Raw genomic sequence first — 19,459 nt, 5'->3', positions numbered from 1 at the left:
AGTTCCGCTAACGTTAGCTGCCGTGCTTTAGCTTAGCAGCTAGCGACGGCTTCCTGCTCTCCCTCTCCTGCTGTCTCTTTGCTCAGTGTGTCACATGTTTATCTGTTGCTCCGCCTCCTTCAGTGACACCTGTACAGGTGATGCGTGTGGTTGGTTTGCTGGCAGGTCTCCAACCCAGCAAAGTTCATTTAGAAAAAGACCACAATGCATTGCAGCGGCTCTGAGAGAGTCTGTTTTAGGGGATTTTAGAGGGAAACGCTTTAAGAAACGAGGGACTTTTTTAGTCGACAACTGACTCACATTAAATAAAGTTCAACTCATTAACATCCAAACAATATTTATTATGACAGATTTCCAATTCAACTGAAATAATTATAAATAATACATACTCTGTCTTCTCTTATTTAAAATAAAGGATTTGGAAACAAAAAGCTTTTGAAAACTTGTGAGCGTAAAAATGAAATAAAGTTAAATTAATTTGGGCGTGAAGCGATCAAAAGAGCTGAAACATTATCTTTACCTGCTTATGAAACTGGTTCTTAACCTTCTTGTTTCTGCTCTTTCCTCTTGTTCACTTCATTGTGGGTCAGTCAGTTCTCGTGGATGATCGTTGAAGTGCCATTGAGCAAGTGTTACGGTGTGCACACAGAGACGAGCTGTCGGCGTCGAGCTGCAGCAGCAGCGTCTTCAAACAGCTCCGGCACATTTCTGAAGACGCTCGTCCCGCCGCTCCCTCCAGCCCCGAGCGCCGGGACGCAAACCAAGAGAAGAAAGATAGATTTTCATTGACAGGTCGCGTCCTTGTTGTTTCCCCGCCGGTCCCAGCGACACGCGTTCAACACGTCATTTAGTTTTGTTTACTCGTCTTGCCTTTGTTCCGCTGCTCGCTATTCCTGTAGAGACAGAGAGGGTTTTGTTTGTATGGAGATGAGCGCTCGGCTCTGGGGGGACGCCGTTTGATGCTGCGGTCCTCGAGTGTCGGGGGGGGGGGGGGGGGGGGGGGCATCGTGCAGGCGGTGGGAAGACCTGATGGTTGCGTTTACCAAAGGTCAAAAGGTCACTGTGGCTCACCGGACCAGAGGAGATTCAGGTCTCTTTAATCCCTGCAGCACTTATTTCCTCCTCTCGTTTCATCCACATCCTGACCGACGCTTTTCACCACATTTCCATAACGTTTTTGTTACAAATTCATGACTTTTTAATCAAATTTCCATAATTTCTTACCAAGTTTTAATGACTTTTTTTTTTTTTTTTTACCAATTTTCCATCATTTTTTTTAACCAAATTTTCCTGAGTTTTTCTTTTTTTTTTTTTTTTTACCACATTTTTTTTTAAACTCATTTTCATAACTTTTAACCAAATTTTCCTGACTTTCTTTTTTTTTTTTTTTTAACACATTTTCGTAACTTTTAAGCACATTTTCATGACTTTTTAATCAAATTCCCATATTTTTTACCAAATTTTAATGACTTTGTTTTTACCAGATTTTCATAACTTTTAACCAAATTTTCATTTTTTTTTTACAAATTTCCAGAATTTTAATCAAATTTCCATGACTTTTAACTACATTTATTTTACAGGACCTTTACAACACTTTATGATTTTTTTCCAGGCCTGGAAATAACCATTTTATTTGGATTCCATGACCTTTCCTTGTTTTCCATGACCGTGCGGCTGCTCGTGGTCTCATCACCTTCAGGATGGCAGCTCACGGCTTCCTCATAAAAGTCTGGAATACAAACTCTTTTGGGGAAGTTTGACGATGAAATCTTAAAGATTTAGAAAAGAACAAAGTCTCACACATCAGTTTCCGTCATCACGCTGATGAGGACGCTCTCATGATGTCATCGCATGATGTCATCGCATGATGTCATGTTGTTAAATCGTCTCTCTGGAGAAGGTGAAGGACTCTTTTCAGATGAAACATTTGGATCTCTACGTATTTCATCTTGACGTTTCCTCACCGCTCTCCTGGATCACAGCCGTGGACGTTGCACGTGATGCGTGTTGCCGGGCGGGTTTGGGGGTCTGGCTTCGTCTCCATGCCGACCCCCCGTCTCCTCTCGGTCCGGTCCGGTCCCCGCGTACAGCCGGAGTAAACAGGCCCGCGGTTATAAAGCTTTTACACGCCAATCCTGCCCAACATTCCCTTTATGTGCAAGTGCTGCAGGGCTGAGATGCATAATACATGAGCACTCAGTTAATCTATTGATCCAAAATATGTCTTCTCTCTTTCTCTGTCTCATTTACTGTCTGTCTTTCTCTGCTTCTGTCAGCCTCTATCTCGGCTCCTCGTTGGTTTTACTCCCCTTTTCCTCGTCTTCATTCCCATTGTTCCCCTTCATCATCATCATCAGCAGCAGCAGCATCGCGTGGAGAGAGGAGCAGGTGGAGGTGAAGGAAGGTGGAACCCTGAAGAATGCAGAGAAAACACCTGATGATAAATAACCCGACGAGGGCAGAACCAAAAGAGTAAACAAGTCAACAACCGTGATGACGAACACCTGCAGCGGAGCCGGTGGTTTGAGAGCCACCAGCAGAGACGCAGAGCGACATGATCATTCCTGTCTGCTCCAGGTTGAAGCCCAAAGCTAAACATGGATCCAACATGTTGAAATAAAAGAGTGAAAACAGATGAAGAGGGTGAAGAACGTTGACGCTAATAAACCCCTCGTCCCCTCAGGCTTGTTTCTTTTACTTAATCTCTTTAATTCACCTTTTAAAGGCACTTGCATGTAAGATGCAGACACATGTGTTACATCAACAATTGCAGAACTATCTCAGCTCTCTATATAATGAGGAACCATTGTCATACGGCACAAGTATGAAATGATAATAAACTCTAAAGCTGAAACATTGAAGCTTGATTTTTAAAACTCTTCACATCTCTTGTGAAAACATAACTTTACTCATGTGGACGAAGTGTTCTGGTGATGGACATGGTCACCAAAGGCCTCAGGTTCACAAAAGCAGCGAAATATATGTATAAAGTATTTTTTATTATTGTTTTTTGAGGAAGGAAGCGGAGAGGAAAGCCTACCGGTTCCTCTGGAAGTGTAAACGTAGTTCTTTCCCATATTATCGTGAATAAAACTCTAAACACTGTCAATCACGCCGGACACGAAACCCAAAGAGTTAAAGGCCTTCACACAACAAAGTGCGTGACCAATATGTCACAGAAATAGGCTCAATGTTTCCATAATAAAACTCTTCGCAGCTCTTCATTTCACCAGCAGGTTGGATGCCGGCGGGATGCTGCCGACTCACATCAGCGTCTGAGGTTAACTGTTGTATCGTTGAAGCTACGCTTCGATATTTTATTTAGTTTCCTTTTAGCAAAATGCTGCGAGGGACATTGAGTTCCCTCCGGTGAACAGTGACACCGTGGAGACGTCTCAGGCTTTTATTTTGAAAGGTGGGAGTGGATCCGGCGGCCTTTTTGTCAACATTGAAATGAGGAATAAAGTTAAACCGTCTCCACTGGAGCTGTATATTTGTACCATAACAGCATGATGACGGCAGTCTGCTGTGTACTGAGCGTCATACTTTGTGTACTGAGCGTCATACTTTGTGTACTGAGCGTTATACTTTGTGTACTGAGCGTAATACTTTGTGTACTGAGCGTAATACTTTAGCTGAGCATGTTCATATCCCAGTGAGACTCCAGACATTTAACAACATGGCCGCTGCAGAGCAGCGATGTGTAACATCCTGTCGGTCACTCGCTTACAGCACCGCCCTCATGCATATTTTACATCTCTTTCTCTGTCTGTTTCTTTCTTTTTTCCCTCTCCTTTGTTCATTCCTTCCTTCACACCTTCCTTCCTTCATTCTTTCCTTCCATTCTTCCTTTTTAAATTGTTTCTTTCATACTCTCTTTCCTATATGTTTCTTAATTTCTTCCTAATTATTTCATATCATCTATAAGACACGCCCACCTTTAATAAGACACTCCCACCTAATATAAGACACACTTACCTTCAATAAGACACGCCTACCTTCAAGACATGCCTACCTTGAATAAGACACACCCACCTTCAATAAGACACGCCCACCTTCAATAAGACACGCCTACCTTCAATAAGACACGCCTACCTTCAATAAGACACGCCCACCTTCAATAAGACACGCCTACCTTCAATAAGACACGCCCACCTTCAATAAGACACGCCTACCTTCAATAAGACACGCCTACCTTCAATAAGACACGCCCACCTTCAATAAGACACGCCTACCTTCAATAAGACACCTACCTTCAATAAGACACACCTACCTTCAATAAGACACGACCACCTTCAATAAGACACGCCAACCTTTAATAAGACACACCCACCTTGAGCATCATGAAGCTACACATAGACACACAACTCAGACAAAAGCAACACAATTAAAATATTGTGACCACGATGGCTGGTTAGTGTTCTCGGGGTGAAGACGTTGGTGTTCTCGGGTTGAGCGCCGCTACGAGTCCTTTCCTTTTTTTTAGGTCACAGTCGTCTGGCCTCCTTCAACACACGGCGGTGTCGTCAGTGGAAGCTAACTCGAGCGGAAGGACTCGTTCTCTCAGTGTGTTTCCTCCGTGAAAAGAGGTATAAAAAAAACATGCTTTTCCAGGCAGGTAAAGTGCTGAGAAGCTCTCCCCGAGCGAACCAACTAACCTTTTCTTCCAGCCTCGTGTCTTTAATTTGTGCTGGCAGACAATGAAATATTTACAAGGAACTCTACAGGCAATTACATTAAAAGTGTGTGGTTAGACACCGCCTACCCTTCGGCCGGTGGTGGTGGTGGTGGGGGGGGGGGGGGGGGGGGCTCCCTCGGTGGGAAGCCGAGGGCCGGTTTGGTGAATGGTCGCAAAGTTTACAACGTCAGATTTTACTCACTATCAATTATTCAGAGCCGAGAGCAGCGGAGGAGAGGCGGAGGAAGGAGAAGGACAGGAGTGAGTGGAGGAGAAGGGAAGGAGACGAGGAGACGAGGGCGGAAGGAGGGAGCGAGGAGAGGAGAGGAGGCGTTCGGCCCGCGGTGGAAAAGGCTGCACTTCAGTGTCCATTTGCTAAATGTGGCAGAAACGCGCAGTGCGGCGGCCATGTTCTGCTCGCTGAAAGCTTCGCCGGACGTTTGATTCCTCAGAGTGCGTCCTGCACTCTAAACACACACTCGCCGTGCGCAGCCGCACGCGCACGTGCACGTGCACGTGCACAGTATTGTCCACAACCACGCACATGAAAACGGTTTTGTACCTCTGTGTTTAGGGCACCAACACACAAACCATGCACAAGCCCCTCGGCCCCTTTAAAGCCACCTCTTAGCGCCTGGACCATGCATTCTCTCTCCTGACCACCAGGGGGCGACTCCTCTGGTTGTATAGAAGTCTATGCTTCATGTGTTAAAGCTGCATTCTCTCTCCTGACCACCAGGGGGCGACTCCTCTGGTTGTATAGAAGTCTATGCTTCATGTGTTAAAGCTGCATTCTCTCTCCTGACCACCAGGGGGCGACTCCTCTGGTTGTATAGAAGTCTATGCTTCATGAGTTAAAGCTTCTCTCCCTTCAGTCCTAATCATTCCAGCTCCCACTTCCACCTCCTACTGAGCTCCGCCCTCTTGACACCAACCAATCACAGTGCATGTTAATGGTCACGCTGGGCCACTGACCAATCACACACGTCTACGCCATTTCACACGTCAAAGAACACGCCCAGCTTGTCAAACTAAAGATGTGATGCGTTGAAGTTCATGACAATCAACCACAACGTCCACTCCTCGTGTACTTTAACCTGAAAGGGTTAAACTGCTTTGCTCCCATAGAGACACAGGAGGAGGAATCTGATTGGATAAAACTATGAAGGTAGATTTCTTTTCTACCCGAGAAAATTTCTTGTCTCAATTCAAAAAATTGCTCTCAAAAAAAAAAAAACTCAAAAAAAAAGATCTCAAAACTAAAATTTGTTGAAAAAAAATAAATAAATTACACTAAAAAAAAAAGCTCTATTTTTTTCCCTTTAAGAGCGAGTTTTTTTTTTTTTTTTTTGAGAGCAAATTTTTTTGGGGGGGCAAATTTTAATTTTCAGAGCATTTTTTTTTAGAGAGCAAATTTTAGTTTTTAGAGCAATTTTAGTTTTTTGAGAGCATTTTTTTTAATTGAGAGCAAAGATTTGGAGTTTATTTCCTTACAAACTAGAAATTTGCTCGGGTTAAAAAGACACAAAACTACCTTCATATAAACTCTCTTGAAAGCAGCTGCAGGCTGAAGCAGAGCAACAGAGGAAGAAGGAGCTGTGACATGATGACATCATTATAACACACAAGTGTAATTGTGAAAAACAGTTACATTGTAATATATATATATATATATATATATATATATATATATATATATATATATATATATATATATATATATTATACAACTTTGTTGTTGTGTTTAGGCAGTGAAGGCCTAGCAGGCCCTGACGGCCACCACGGTCTTAACCCCCCCCCCCCTCCCCACCCCCCCAGCTGGACTCCATGCATGCGGTTGGTCCGGTGTCTCCTTCCCAGAGGAGCGGCTGATGTATATTTGATGAGCGGGTGCCGGGGACCCTCTGGAGGTTCAGGACACGCAGCGGGACAAAGGGCCTCCTCAGGTTTCCTGTCGGACTGACACCGACACGGCTGCTCTTTCTGGAGCCGCCGCCGGACCCGACGGCTGAGGTTTCACCCGGGAGGCCGAGTTACAGCTCGGACAAGAGCGGCAGTGACAGCAGCACCAGTAGCACCAGTAGCACCAGTAGCACTAGTAGCAGTAGCACCAGCAGCACCAGCAGCAGTAGTGCTAAGTGGTGGCTCACAACCTGTGTCATCAAACGTCTTGATTGAGTCATTTAATCTTTTCAGCTCATGCAGGAATAACTCAAGAGGCTGAAGGCAATAACTTCATACTACATGAATAAATGAAAGCAACCTTGACCTCACAAACAGATATTCTCCAGAAACTATAAGCAACAGTCACATGTTCCACCTCTGTCTTTTCTCAGAGATGAAACAACAAGCGGTGGTGTTTAGAAGACGAGCAGAAGCTTCTTTACATCAGGAGAGCAACAAACAGTCAGAGTGTCTCATGAAGAGGTCGAGAATAATCCAGATTATTGCTGGACATTCATAACTCAAACGTGCCCTGAAGGGGAACTCAACCTTCAACCCCTCCTGAAGGTTCATGCAGCTCATTGGCTTCCAAGAGGTTTATTCATAATAATTTACTCCACTGATGTTCATGCAAACTAACATGCATGTTCATGATCTCGTTAGATACAATGAAGTGAGTTTCAGTGCACGTGAATCATCAGATCAACCACATGTTTCATCTTTGAATTATCTTACATTGTATTTTGTGTATATGAAGAAAATAGGATTTATCCGTTTGTATAAACGTCTCTTCATCTGTTCGCTGTGTTTTTATTGACCAGAAACATCCCGAAAAGCATCAGAGGATACATATATATATATATATATATATATATATATATATATATATATATATATATATATATATATATATATATATATATATATATATATATTTATATATATATAGTCAGTGAGCAGCTTGTTAATCTGTTCGTAAACCTGCAAAGTTGAAGACAGTGTCTTAAAAAAACATTTATTTTTCATTTATTTTTAATGGACGAGATAGATGAACAGAATACATAAACTAACCCCAGTTTGTAATTCATTATATATATTTAGCATTGAGAACAATTTTATTTAAAAATATGTATATTATTATTATCTCTTGATAATTTTTATTTTTTCATTATTTGATATTTTATGATTTCATGATGATGATGACTAATAATAATTAATATTATATCTTGATATGGTTGTATATGATTATTTTGTTCATCACTTCTATGATGATGTTGATTATTATAATTAGTATTATTATGAAGATGCATTAACCCCGCGGGGCTCTCACATGGAGCCCTGAGGGACGCCTTCATGTGATTATTGGGATCATTAGTCGTCTTGTCGCGCGCGTGTCTGCCCGCCGGAAGTCCCCGTTTCTTTGATTGACAAGCTGCTGGCCCCGCCCCTCTGACCTCGCGCGGGTCATCGGTAAATATTTCATCTGCTGCTGCGCGCGCTCTTTAGTCCCGTTCAGCCCTGTTTACTCTTTAATTGAAAGTGTGTGTGTGTGTGTGTGTGTGTGTGTGTGTGTGTGTGTGTGTGTGTGTGTGTGTGTGTGTGTGTGTGTGTGTGTGTGTGGTCCTTTCTGCAGCCACAAAGTAAATGAAGCTTAATGATTAATTAATGTATTAATTGCCAAGAAAAGTGAATGAGGTTCAGACTGAGGAATGTCTTCATCTATTAATAACTCTCTCTCTCTCTCTCTCTCTCTCTCTCTCTCTCTCTCTCTCTCTCTCTCTCTCTCTCTCTCTCTCTCTCTCTATCTCTCTCTCTCACCTACAGATTTATTTCTTCCGTCATATTTGCTGTTGTAATCAGGGTTACAAAGATTCATAAACAATGAATAATAATAATTAATAATATTAACAAAACAAATATTAAATCGTTCTCTGGATGTTTCCAGAAAAGAAAAAACACTCGAAATCAAATCATTTATTCTTCAATTTAGACATTTTTTGGAAAAAACTTAAACCTAATACATGCATTTTAATGTTTAATATATTAATGTTCGTGTCTCTTTAGGTGTTTATTGACATTTTTTGTGTATTTATTGGTCATAATCTCAGTTTGCTTTATTTCTATTTTTGTGTGAGAGGGATGGAGGTGGGGAGGGGGCGTGGCTTCCACGGAGGGGACCTCTTGCGTGATTGGCGAAGGCGTCCAGAGGGGCGGGGCGTGGCGGGAGCGTCTACCAATGAGGTGGAGGCTCGCGAGAAGACGCTCCCATATAGCCGCTGCGGGCTGGAGCGCTTCTGTATGACAGCAGTCTTCCAGCAGGAGACGGACGCGCAGGAACTACCGCTCCTCTCCATTTCCGGTTTCTGTTTTAATCCCATTCCAACACTTTTTTTTTTTTTGGGAAGGTTTGATTTTTGATTTTTCCTCCATCTTCTTCAATTTTTTTTTTTTTTTTTTTCAAGAGAGATTCTCCTAAAAGACGGGAGCGGACCGAGGAACCCGGAACCGCGCACATCGCTCCCCCTCCCTCCCTCCTCCTCCCCCCACAGAACCGCAACCATGATGTCGATGAACAGCAAGCAGCCCTTCAGCATGCACCCCATCCTGCACGAGCCCAAGTACAACCCGCTGCACTCCAGCTCGGAGGCCATCCGCAGGGCCTGCCTGCCCAACCCGTCGGTGAGTCGCCGAAAGCAGCAACTTCCCGCGACACGTCGAGACGCGACGCTGCAGCGAAATGTCGCTTATCTGTGTCTTTAGGGATCAAAAGAAGCATATCCTGGTTACTAAAGTGATGAAACACTCCAGGAGAGGTGCCATGTGGAGGGTGAAATGTAAAGGAAGAGAAAAGCAAACTAACTAAACAGCAGATGACATAAACATTTACATAAGTTGGGTTTCACGGCAGCAACAAAGTGTCCAAATGGCACCGCGTCGGTGCGTAAAGACGCGCAGAGGAGGCAGCAGGTGTGAGGAGTGAAAAGAGGATGAAATATGAAGGAAGGAGGATTCTCATGTTTTCCACATTCATATTCAAACTGCTCTCATTTCATTGTCCCTAGAAATTATTCAGGAGATCGTAAATATGCATTTTAAATGAAGATCTTCACGCGGGAAGAGTCGCGCTGCGTTTCACTTTCTGAGAGCAGAAAATACTTTTAAATGATTTAAATTAATCTGAAACTGGGAAAAGAATAACTTTTATTATGTGCATTATTACAAGATAATTAATCATATTTTACGGGGAAAATTGTGTGAAAATAATACAAAGTTATGTGATATTTAAAGTTTAAAAATAAATAAGAACATTTTTGATGATTGAAATTAACTTTATTATCTCTTTTCTTCGTTTTTCAGATTTATTTAGAATTACAACTTAAATTAAACTATTTTTTTTCATAGATTTCTGAATTTCATAAATGTATTTTGATATAAATTATAACAATATGTATTTATATATTTAAGATTAAAGTGAGTTTTATTTGTTAATTCTTTCATGTGTGCAGGAAGATTTAAAATGAAGATTCTCTTCTGTCTCTTCTGAAGTAACAAAGTGCAGAAGCAGTTCAAAGATATAAATGATGAAACTATATCATCTCTAATGGTCAATAAGTCGGAGTGAGATGATCCATAACTGCATAACGCTGCATAACGGCGCGTGACCGTGTGAACTAACCGGCTTCCGTCCTGCTCCGCAGCTGCAGGGCAACATCTTCGCGGGCTTCGATGAGACTCTGCTGCAGAGAGCCGAGGCTCTGGCCGCGGTGGACATCGTGGCGCAGAAGAGCCACCCGTTCAAACCGGATGCGACGTACCACACCATGACCACCATGACCAGCATGGCCTGCACCCCCAACTCCTCATCCGGGCACCTGCACCACCCGTCCGTGCTCACGTCCCACCACCACCCGGGCCACCACCAGGCCGCGCAGGGCCTGGACGGCGACCTGCTGGACCACCTGACGCCCGGCATCTCCCTGTCCGGCCTGTCCGGCTCCGACGTCTGCTCCTCGGCCTCGCACACCGCGCACGCCGCGCACATGTCGGCCATCAACCACATGCAGCACCACCACCACCACCACCAGCAGTCCATGAGCATGCACCAGCACGCGCTCACCCACGGCTCCCTCGGCGGGGTGGGAGGGGTCGGCGGCGGCCTGGACTCGGAGCCCGACCCGCGCGAGCTCGAGTCCTTCGCCGAGCGGTTCAAGCAGCGGCGCATCAAGCTGGGCGTGACGCAGGCGGACGTGGGCTCCGCGCTGGCCAACCTGAAGATCCCCGGGGTGGGCTGCCTGAGCCAGAGCACCATCTGCAGGTTCGAGTCCCTGACGCTGTCGCACAACAACATGGTGGCCCTGAAGCCCATCCTGGAGGCCTGGCTGGAGGAGGCGGAGCGCGCGCAGCGGGAGAAGATGAACAAGCCCGAGATCTTCAACGGCGGCGACAAGAAGCGGAAACGGACGTCCATCGCGGCCCCGGAGAAGCGCTCCCTGGAGGCGTACTTCGCGGTGCAGCCGCGGCCCTCGTCCGAGAAGATCGCCGCCATCGCGGAGAAGCTGGACCTCAAGAAGAACGTGGTGCGCGTGTGGTTCTGCAACCAGCGGCAGAAACAGAAGCGGATGAAGTTTTCTGCGACGCACTGAGACCCCACCGGGAGGGAGGGGGGGGGGGGGGGGGCTCGTTTACAACCAGACTCAATCAGAGGCCCGCGGATACCGGACCTGCACTCACACAACTCCAGACTCCCGATCAGAAAACATTTGAACGCCTCACGCCTCAGAGGCTTCATGTCTCGGACTACGCGTGCCGCGTTCAGGTGCATCCGGACCTCTGACCTCCACTCAGTGACACCAGGAAGTGTTTCTCAGCCTCGTCCGAACAACCGGGTACCTTTTTGTTTTTTAATAATTCTTCTTGTCATCGTGACGGTGGAGAGAGAGAAAGAGAGAGAGAGAGAGAAAGAGAGAGAGAGAGAAAGAGAGAGAGAGAAAGAGAGAGAGAGACTCTCACATCCTGATCCCATCAGAATAAAAGAAGAGGAGCCTCGCGCTCCGGCTCATCATTCATAAGACAATTATTGTACAAACAAACAAAACAAAGCATCATAATGACGGGAGTCCGTAGTCGGAATAGCTTTTTATATTTATCATTGTATATTTGTGAATATGTTGCACCTCCGTGTGGAAAAGCTCGTTGACATTATTGGATCTTTTGCTCCCACGTGTTCGTTTTGTCGGGATTCTTCAGTATATTTTGTGTTTATTTATATTTTGTATTTATTTATTATATTTTTAGGGGAAGGGGGCAATTTGGACAAAACGATTGAACCTGAAAATGTTTTTTTTTTGGCTCCAGAAATATGAAAATAACTTCCCTCCTCAAAGTGAATGCATTGCAATAAGAAGAGCAACACACATACACACACGCGCGCACACACGCGCGCGCGCACGAATACACGCATCCACACGGTGTCCAGCTGTGTGCTACCTCATTATGCAAGTGTTGGCACGTTCATGGTGATTTAAAAACACGAAAAAGAAGAAAAAAAAGTTGAGTAGAATCAATTCTTTGTTTTTAGTTTCGTTTATTGTGTTTTATTGTTTTTGTTTCGTTCCTCTTCCGGTTTAAAACTCACTGATGTAAAAACTGTTGCGTGTTCACTGCTTTGACAATCAAATTATGATTATTTATTATTTCATTATCAGCATTTTGTATTTATTATTATTACTAGGTTGTTGATCTCCCCTCGTTGTCCTCATGAAATGAATCATTTAGCATATTATTATTGTTATTGTTGTTGTTGTCACTGACACCTTTGTGGAGCACTTTGTAGATATTTCGATGAAGGGAAATAGTCGGCCTTATTTATATTTATGCTTTTCTTTATTTTCTTTATATTTATTTGGACTTAATTTATTTTTGGACAAGAAAAGAAGAAGAAAAAAAAAGATATTTCATTTGTGAAAGTGTGCTTTAAATGTGTCTGAAGCTGAAATAAACGTGCACGTTTTACTTCACCTGAAGCTTTTCTGTGAGAAACCAAATGAATCAAAACTCAACGTATATATATATATATATATATATATATATATATATATATATATATATATATATATATATATATATATATACATATATCCGCCTTTTCTCGCCTTGATAGAGCGGATTTTTCTTTTTAAAGAAACTTAACGGTCTCTCTCTCTCTCTCTCTCTCTCTCTCTCTCTCTCTCTCTCTCTCTCTCTCTCTCTCTCTCTCTCTCTCTCTCTCTCTCTCTCTCTCTCTCTCTCTCTCTCTCTCTCTCTCTCTCTCTCTCTCTGCAACACGAGCTCGCGCTGTGGAAAGAGTCGCGCGCTCACAGCTGCTGCTGTGAAACACGAGCTGCGTGGAGGTGGAGGGATGAAGGGATGAAAGGATGGAGGGATGGAGAGGTGGAGAGGTGGAGAGCTCTGGCTGGCGCGCGGGAGGGGGCGGAGCCAGAAAGAACCGGAAACGCAGAGTCATAAAGTTTACTTCCTCCACCTGAAGGGAGGAACTGAACAAACTGTTTCCTCCAGAAGAAAATCACTTTCATATTTCATAAATAAAAACTGAATCATGAGAAACCAGTCAGACTTTAATCTAAACTTTGTTTTAAAAACCTTTTAAAAATGTTTTTGCTGGTCTCAAAAGCCCAAAAATACAAACCTGATGGAAAGAAACAAAAACCTCAGAAATCGAAAAAATAAAACATTAAATACATATTTAATGTTAACTATTAATCTAAAATATGAACTTCTTTTTTTACCCCAAAAGAAAAAACAATTCTGCACTTTTTTACACACACACACGTGTATATATATATATATATATATATATATATATATATATATATATATATATATATATATATATATATATATATATATATATATATATATTCATGTTTTTGTCTCCAGTGTGGACGTCATGGATTAACTCTCAGTGTAATATTGAATGTGAGTCACGTGATTAACATCCAGCTGCAGATCTCAAGAGGACAAAATAAGATAACTGCACATTTTACACTGCAAAAGCAATGCATTGTGGGGGAAATGTGCAGTACATCCCCCAAAAAACAAATATGTACTCCTCCGCTCATGACGCTTTATTTTGAAAGTCCGGGACACAAAAGATTTTTTTTAAAAACACACATCTATTAATACTCATTGTTTTTATGTATGGAGTTATTTTGAGACACAGAAACTGTTTTTGGAGTAAAATAAATAAATAAAACATCACATGAGAGCAGAAATAGTGGGAACCTACAAAATAAAAGCCCAGATGTGAGCGGGCCTGCAGCACATGAGCCTCTTTACAGCAAGAAGCATAATGACATGTCTTAATATTATTATTATTATTATGAAAAACAGGAGGACATCTGTAAATATGAGGACTAACTTGCGTTCCAAACATCAACGGGTTTCGTCTCCTCTCTCCTCGTCTCCTCTCTCCTCGTCTCCTCTCTCCTCGGCTCAGCAGGTGGTTTCGGTCCATAAACTCGTTATTAATGAATAATAAATATTGGCCGTTATGATACTATTGATTCCTGCGTGTGTTTGTTAAGAAGCGGCTCCTCTCCGGCAGCAGCTCGGGGTCCCGATTCCCCAGCGGAGAGAACGAGTCGCTGGAGGCCTCCGGACCGACTCATAACTCATAACTCATAACTTCATCTTCACGTCAAAAGTTTGCTCTGCTGGTTCTGCCGGCCGGGTGAAGAGCGACGTCTCGCTTCATGTGCAGCCGAAGAGGTCCGAGGCTGTTCAGATGATGCTTCTGCAAAAAGATGGACATGGACATGGATATTAATATTTGATAAACAGAATATTGGCACCTTCAAAAAGCACAAATCTTCTGGTGCGTCGGGCAGATTGTGCCTCCTTGCATTTGTTTTGACATGTTGGACCTTTCAATAGAGAATAAAACATACAATAATGCCCTGAAAAGCTTTTTAGACCCTGCAAACAAAAACTATGACTTCACATAACAGCAAATAAATAATAAACTAAACTAATAAGCAAATGAGTCAATCAAACATTTTATTTGTAGAGCAGCTTTCATAGAGGTGAAGAGCGTCAAGTGTGAACGCTGAAAACAACAGAAGGCAATTTAACAATTTAACAATTCAACAATTTTACAATTCAACAAATTAACAAATTAACAATTTAATAATTTAACAATTTAACATTGTAAACCTGTAACAATATAACAATGTATCAATTTAACAATGTAACAATTTAATAATTTAACAATTTAACCAATTAACAAATTAACAAATTAACAAAATAACAATTTAACAATTCAACAATTTAATTATTTAACAATTTAACAAATCAACAATGTAACAATTTAACATTTTAACATTTTAACAGTGTAAATGTGTAACAATGTAAGAATTTAACAATTTACAATAAAACGATTTAATAATGTAACAGTATAAAAATGTAAAAATGTAACAATTTAATAATCCGAGATGAAAGCACGACAATCAATAAATAATTCAAACAAAATAAAACAATCAATACAAAAACAGCAATAGCAGTAAAACTATATTATTTATTAAATGAAATAGAATACAACAACTTACATGTAGAAAAAGATAATAAATAAATTGACAAAAAGCTGAAATCTTCCTAAATGTTAAAATACTAAAAATATGAATACAAAATAATAATATTGTGTGAATAAACACGTTGCAGCACACTTGAATACAATATGAATTATTCAACAAACATTTTAACAATTTGATATATTTCGTCTTATAATTTGAAGATCGTTAAATATAAAGACTTCATGTGTTCATAAATGTGTCGTCTTCATATTTTAGCTTCAGAGGAGAAACATTTTATTTATTGTGCACTTGTCAATATTTACAGATGTGTGTTTTTTACCAGCAGACAGCGGCCGGCGTGTTGGTCTATAACAAAGAATGTCGTACACGGCTTCATCAAAGTTTAATTGTGGAGCGGCTCTGCAGTTGAAGCTTATGAATTATACATAACGCGGCGTAATCAACGAGCAGCGAGCAGCCGGCTCTTCCTGAGACAAAGTGAAGCCACGCAAACTACACAACAACAACAACACAAACCATAATCATGCTGTAATTTGGTGAAAATGTTTCGTTCCCTGTGAGAGGACATTAAATAATCCTCATTCTGTACATTTCACTGGACTGAAGCTCGTCAGCTGAAGACGCTCTGAACACAAAACTCTTCCCGGCGCACGCCGCACAGCACCTGCAGCTCCAAAATACTTTGTTCAATAATTAAAAACTACAACAACACACAGAAAAATGCCAGCGTTTCCCTTTCTATTGGCTGGTGCTGCCCATGTGACCCGCCCTCCTGCACACACACACACACACACACACACACACACACACACACACACACACACACACACACTGGCTGTTGTTGTTTGTTGTGCATGAGTGGAGGAAAGAGCTTCTCCCAGGACGGCCGTGGTTAATTGTTTGATTTAAATAATTAAGAAACGGGAGGCCTCATTTTCCTCCGCTGAGTTTTTTTTTTCATGCGTCGGATCCAAAACAAGAAGCAAAGCAGAGCGCAGCCAGACACACACACACACACACACACACACACACACACACACACACACACACACACACACACACACATGCGTCCTCTCATCCTCAAACTCCAGCAGCTCCCGTCCTGCTGGAGTGACGTGATGTGCAGACTGGAGATGAAACTCAGGAAGCAGAATGTTTGGACTTGAAGGAAAACGCTGAAGTTTTCAGGAAGGTTTCGCTTCCTGAGGAGAAAGACAAGCGTCCATGTTCTGCGTGTTCTGATGGACCACCTCAGAAGTTCAGGGAGGACTGTAAACCACCGACGATGGAGCAGCCGGCCTGAACAAGTGGACTTGTCCAGAACCGCGTGATCAGCAAGAGGCCACATGGAAATAAACCGGAATAAACCGGACGACGACCCGTCCGGTTTATTATGAAAACAATCACGAGGGAGAGCCAATCAAAATCCTTTATTTCAGCTGGACACACAACATCAAACACAATCACGTGACGATGCAGAGACGTAGTTTAGATATTAAAAAAGACTTCTTGAGACGGAGAGGAGGCGGTCCCCTTCAAGCATGTTCAGACTAGAAAACATGCTTTAAGGGGACCGTCTAAAAAACATGCTTTAAGGGGACCGTCTAAAAAACAAGCTTTAAGGGGACCGTCTAAAAAACAAGCTTTAAGGGGACCGTTAAATAAAATTCATGCTATAAAAAACTGCTTTAAAGGGACCATTTACAGCAAATTCATACTATAAAACATGCTTTAAAGCAAGTGTGTACTATAAAAACATGCTTTAAGAGGACCGTTTAATTTAATTCATACTATAAAAACATGCTTTAAGGGGACCTTTAAATAACATTTATACTATAAAACATGCTTTAAGGGGACCGTTTAAAAAACATGCTTTACTTCAAAAACATGCTTTAAGGGGACCGTTAAATAACATTCATACTTTAAAACATGCTTTAAGGGGACCGATTAATAACATTCATACTATAAAACATGCTTTAAGGGGACCGTTTAAAAAACATGCTTTAATGGGACCGTTTAATTTAATTCATACTATAAAAACATGCTTTAAGGGGACCGTTAAATAACATTCATACTATAAAACATGCTTTAAGGGGACCGTTAAATAACATTCATACTATAAAACATGCTTTAAGGGGACCGTTAAATAACATTCATACTATAAAACATGCTTTAAGGGGACCGTTAAATAACATTCATACTATAAAACAGGCTTTAAGGGGACCGTTCACAGCATGAAGATTTCCTTCCGTGTGAAGGAGAAAAGTGTTTGTGATAATCTCAGGACGTAAAGGGATCCAGAGATAACATGTTTTAGGAAACGGGCCTTCAGACTCTTCCTCGTTGGTTCTGGTTCGGCGCTGAGAGAAGACAGAAGCGTCCCGTCAGCTGAAGCTCTCTCTCTTCTTTAGGATCGCCCAGAAGGGACCAGGAGCTGTAGGAATAAGATGCTCGCTGCTGTTAATTCCTCTCTCTCTCTCTCTCTCTCTCTCTCTCTCTCTCTCTCTCTCTCTCTCTCTCTCTCTCTCTCTCTCTCGGATTACTCTCCGGCTTGTGTTTTCCATGAAGCGAAAGGAAGCGCATTTTCATAAATAGACCTTGGCCGAGCGCTGCGGCGATGAAATTTTAATGAAGCTCCGAGTCTTGAGTGCAGCGCCGGGGCCTTGGAGAATCAGCCCTCTGTTACATTACTATGGCTTTCTCTCTCTCAAACACACACACACACACTAATGCAAACATGCCCCCCACCCCCTCACACACACACACACACACACACACACACACACACACACACACACACACACACTCTCTGTGGCAGCGGTGCACGGGGCAGCCGGCTGCAAATTGACAGCGTGGCTGGAACGAGACCAGACTGAGGGGAGGGTGTGTGTGTGTGTGTGTGTGTGTGGTGGGGATTAAGAAAATGTAGATGTGTGTGTGTGTGTGTGTGTGTGTGTGTGTCGGGTGGTGGGGGGAAGTGGAAGTCTAATTTGTGTTTTTTTTTCGTCCAGTTATTATTTATTGTATCTTGAGGGGTATCGACCCCCGTTAGTGCTCCGTTATGGAGATAAAAAACAAGCTCACACACACACACACACACACACACACACACACACGCACACACGCACACAAGCTGCTGACACACAGTGGAAGTGTTCAATTCTGTCGATGCAATATTTATCAGGGAAGTTCGTGGATAAATCCTGCGTTTCAGCCTTTTGATGGAGGGGTTCATTCTTTTGGGGGGCGGATGCAACACACACACACACACACACACACACACACACACACAGACACACACACACTAACAGAGCATGATGGGATGCCTCCCCGGTGCAGCATGTCATCGTGCATCATTGTGGAGGTCAAAGGTTACGCGGTGAAGACTCTCTTGCTCAAGAGCACCGCGGAAAACCAGGAAGTCACACTTCAATGTCTTCTGAGGGGAGGACGGGGATGTGTGTGTGTGTGTGTGTGTGTGTGTGTGTGTGTGTGTGTGTGTGTGTGGCTGATGCGTATGAGGCGGTAATTAAAACATGGCGGCTGTAATGAGGAACATGTGTCAGTAATCAGGCCTAACGAGCACGGGGATCAAACAGCTGTGAGGATTAAAGGATGACGCAACACAATTAAACACACAACAGTGTTATTAAATATACACACTGCACACGAGACGTATACATTAGAAGTATTCATTGGAGTATTATTATTATGATATCATGTCATCACCGCTGCACTGAGCTGCTGAAGGTTCTCAGGATGAATTCAGAAACGCAATGAAAAATACATTTTGGGCATAAATTATGAAAACCAAACAATATCGTAGCAGCAATATCAATATTTACACAACAGGAACCCCAGAACCTGGAAAACCCTTCTGATGAAGAGGAGGAGGAGGAGGAGGAGGAGGAGGAAGAGGAAGAAAAGGAGGAGAAGAAGAAGGTTGAATACATAAATAACAGAGTATAATAATAAAATAATAACAGTAATAATGGTAATGATGATAATCAATCAGATGAAGAGGTGAAGTAACAACATGATGCATCAGGTTGTTGTTGTTGTTGTTTATTGATCGTTGGAGGTCTGATGATGTCACTGAACTGATGCTCAATAAAACATAGACCCTGAACGCACCGCTGGTTCTTCTTCTTCTTCTTCTTCTTCTTCTTCTTCTTCTTCTTCTTCTTCTTCTTCTTCTTCTTCTTCTTCTTCTTCTTCTTCTTCTTCTTTGTGTCAAGCTTCACGTTAA

The 19,459-nt window shown here is 42.4% G+C and overlaps 1 protein-coding gene across 1 annotated transcript; it reads left to right on the top strand.

The window, feature by feature from the left end:
* Positions 1-9,181: 9,181 nt before the first annotated feature.
* pou4f4 (POU class 4 homeobox 4) lies at positions 9,182-12,639 on the top strand. The gene is made up of 2 exons (XM_068598846.1): positions 9,182-9,301; positions 10,321-12,639. The coding sequence occupies exons 1-2, from the start codon at positions 9,182-9,184 to the stop codon at positions 11,263-11,265; spliced, it is 1,065 nt and encodes a 354-aa protein (XP_068454947.1). The 3' UTR covers positions 11,266-12,639.
* The last annotated feature ends 6,820 nt before the right edge of the window (positions 12,640-19,459 follow it).

The sequence above is a fragment of the Clinocottus analis genome, unplaced genomic scaffold (assembly GCF_023055335.1).
Source record: "Clinocottus analis isolate CAN_PGR_092001 unplaced genomic scaffold, fCliAna1.0.p SCAF_108, whole genome shotgun sequence".
Lineage (NCBI taxonomy): Eukaryota > Metazoa > Chordata > Actinopteri > Perciformes > Cottidae > Clinocottus > Clinocottus analis.
This window is presented reverse-complemented; position numbering and strand designations above follow the sequence as displayed.

What these genes read in the sequence shown, in the direction of transcription:
- pou4f4 (XM_068598846.1), top strand. Translation starts at nt 9,182, where the DNA reads ATGATGTCGATGAACAGCAAGCAGCCCTTCAGCATGCACCCCATCCTG. An exon ending in CCTGCCTGCCCAACCCGTCG is followed by an intron (nt 9,302 to 10,320) that starts GTGAGTCGCCGA and finishes CCTGCTCCGCAG; the next exon opens with CTGCAGGGCAACATCTTCGC.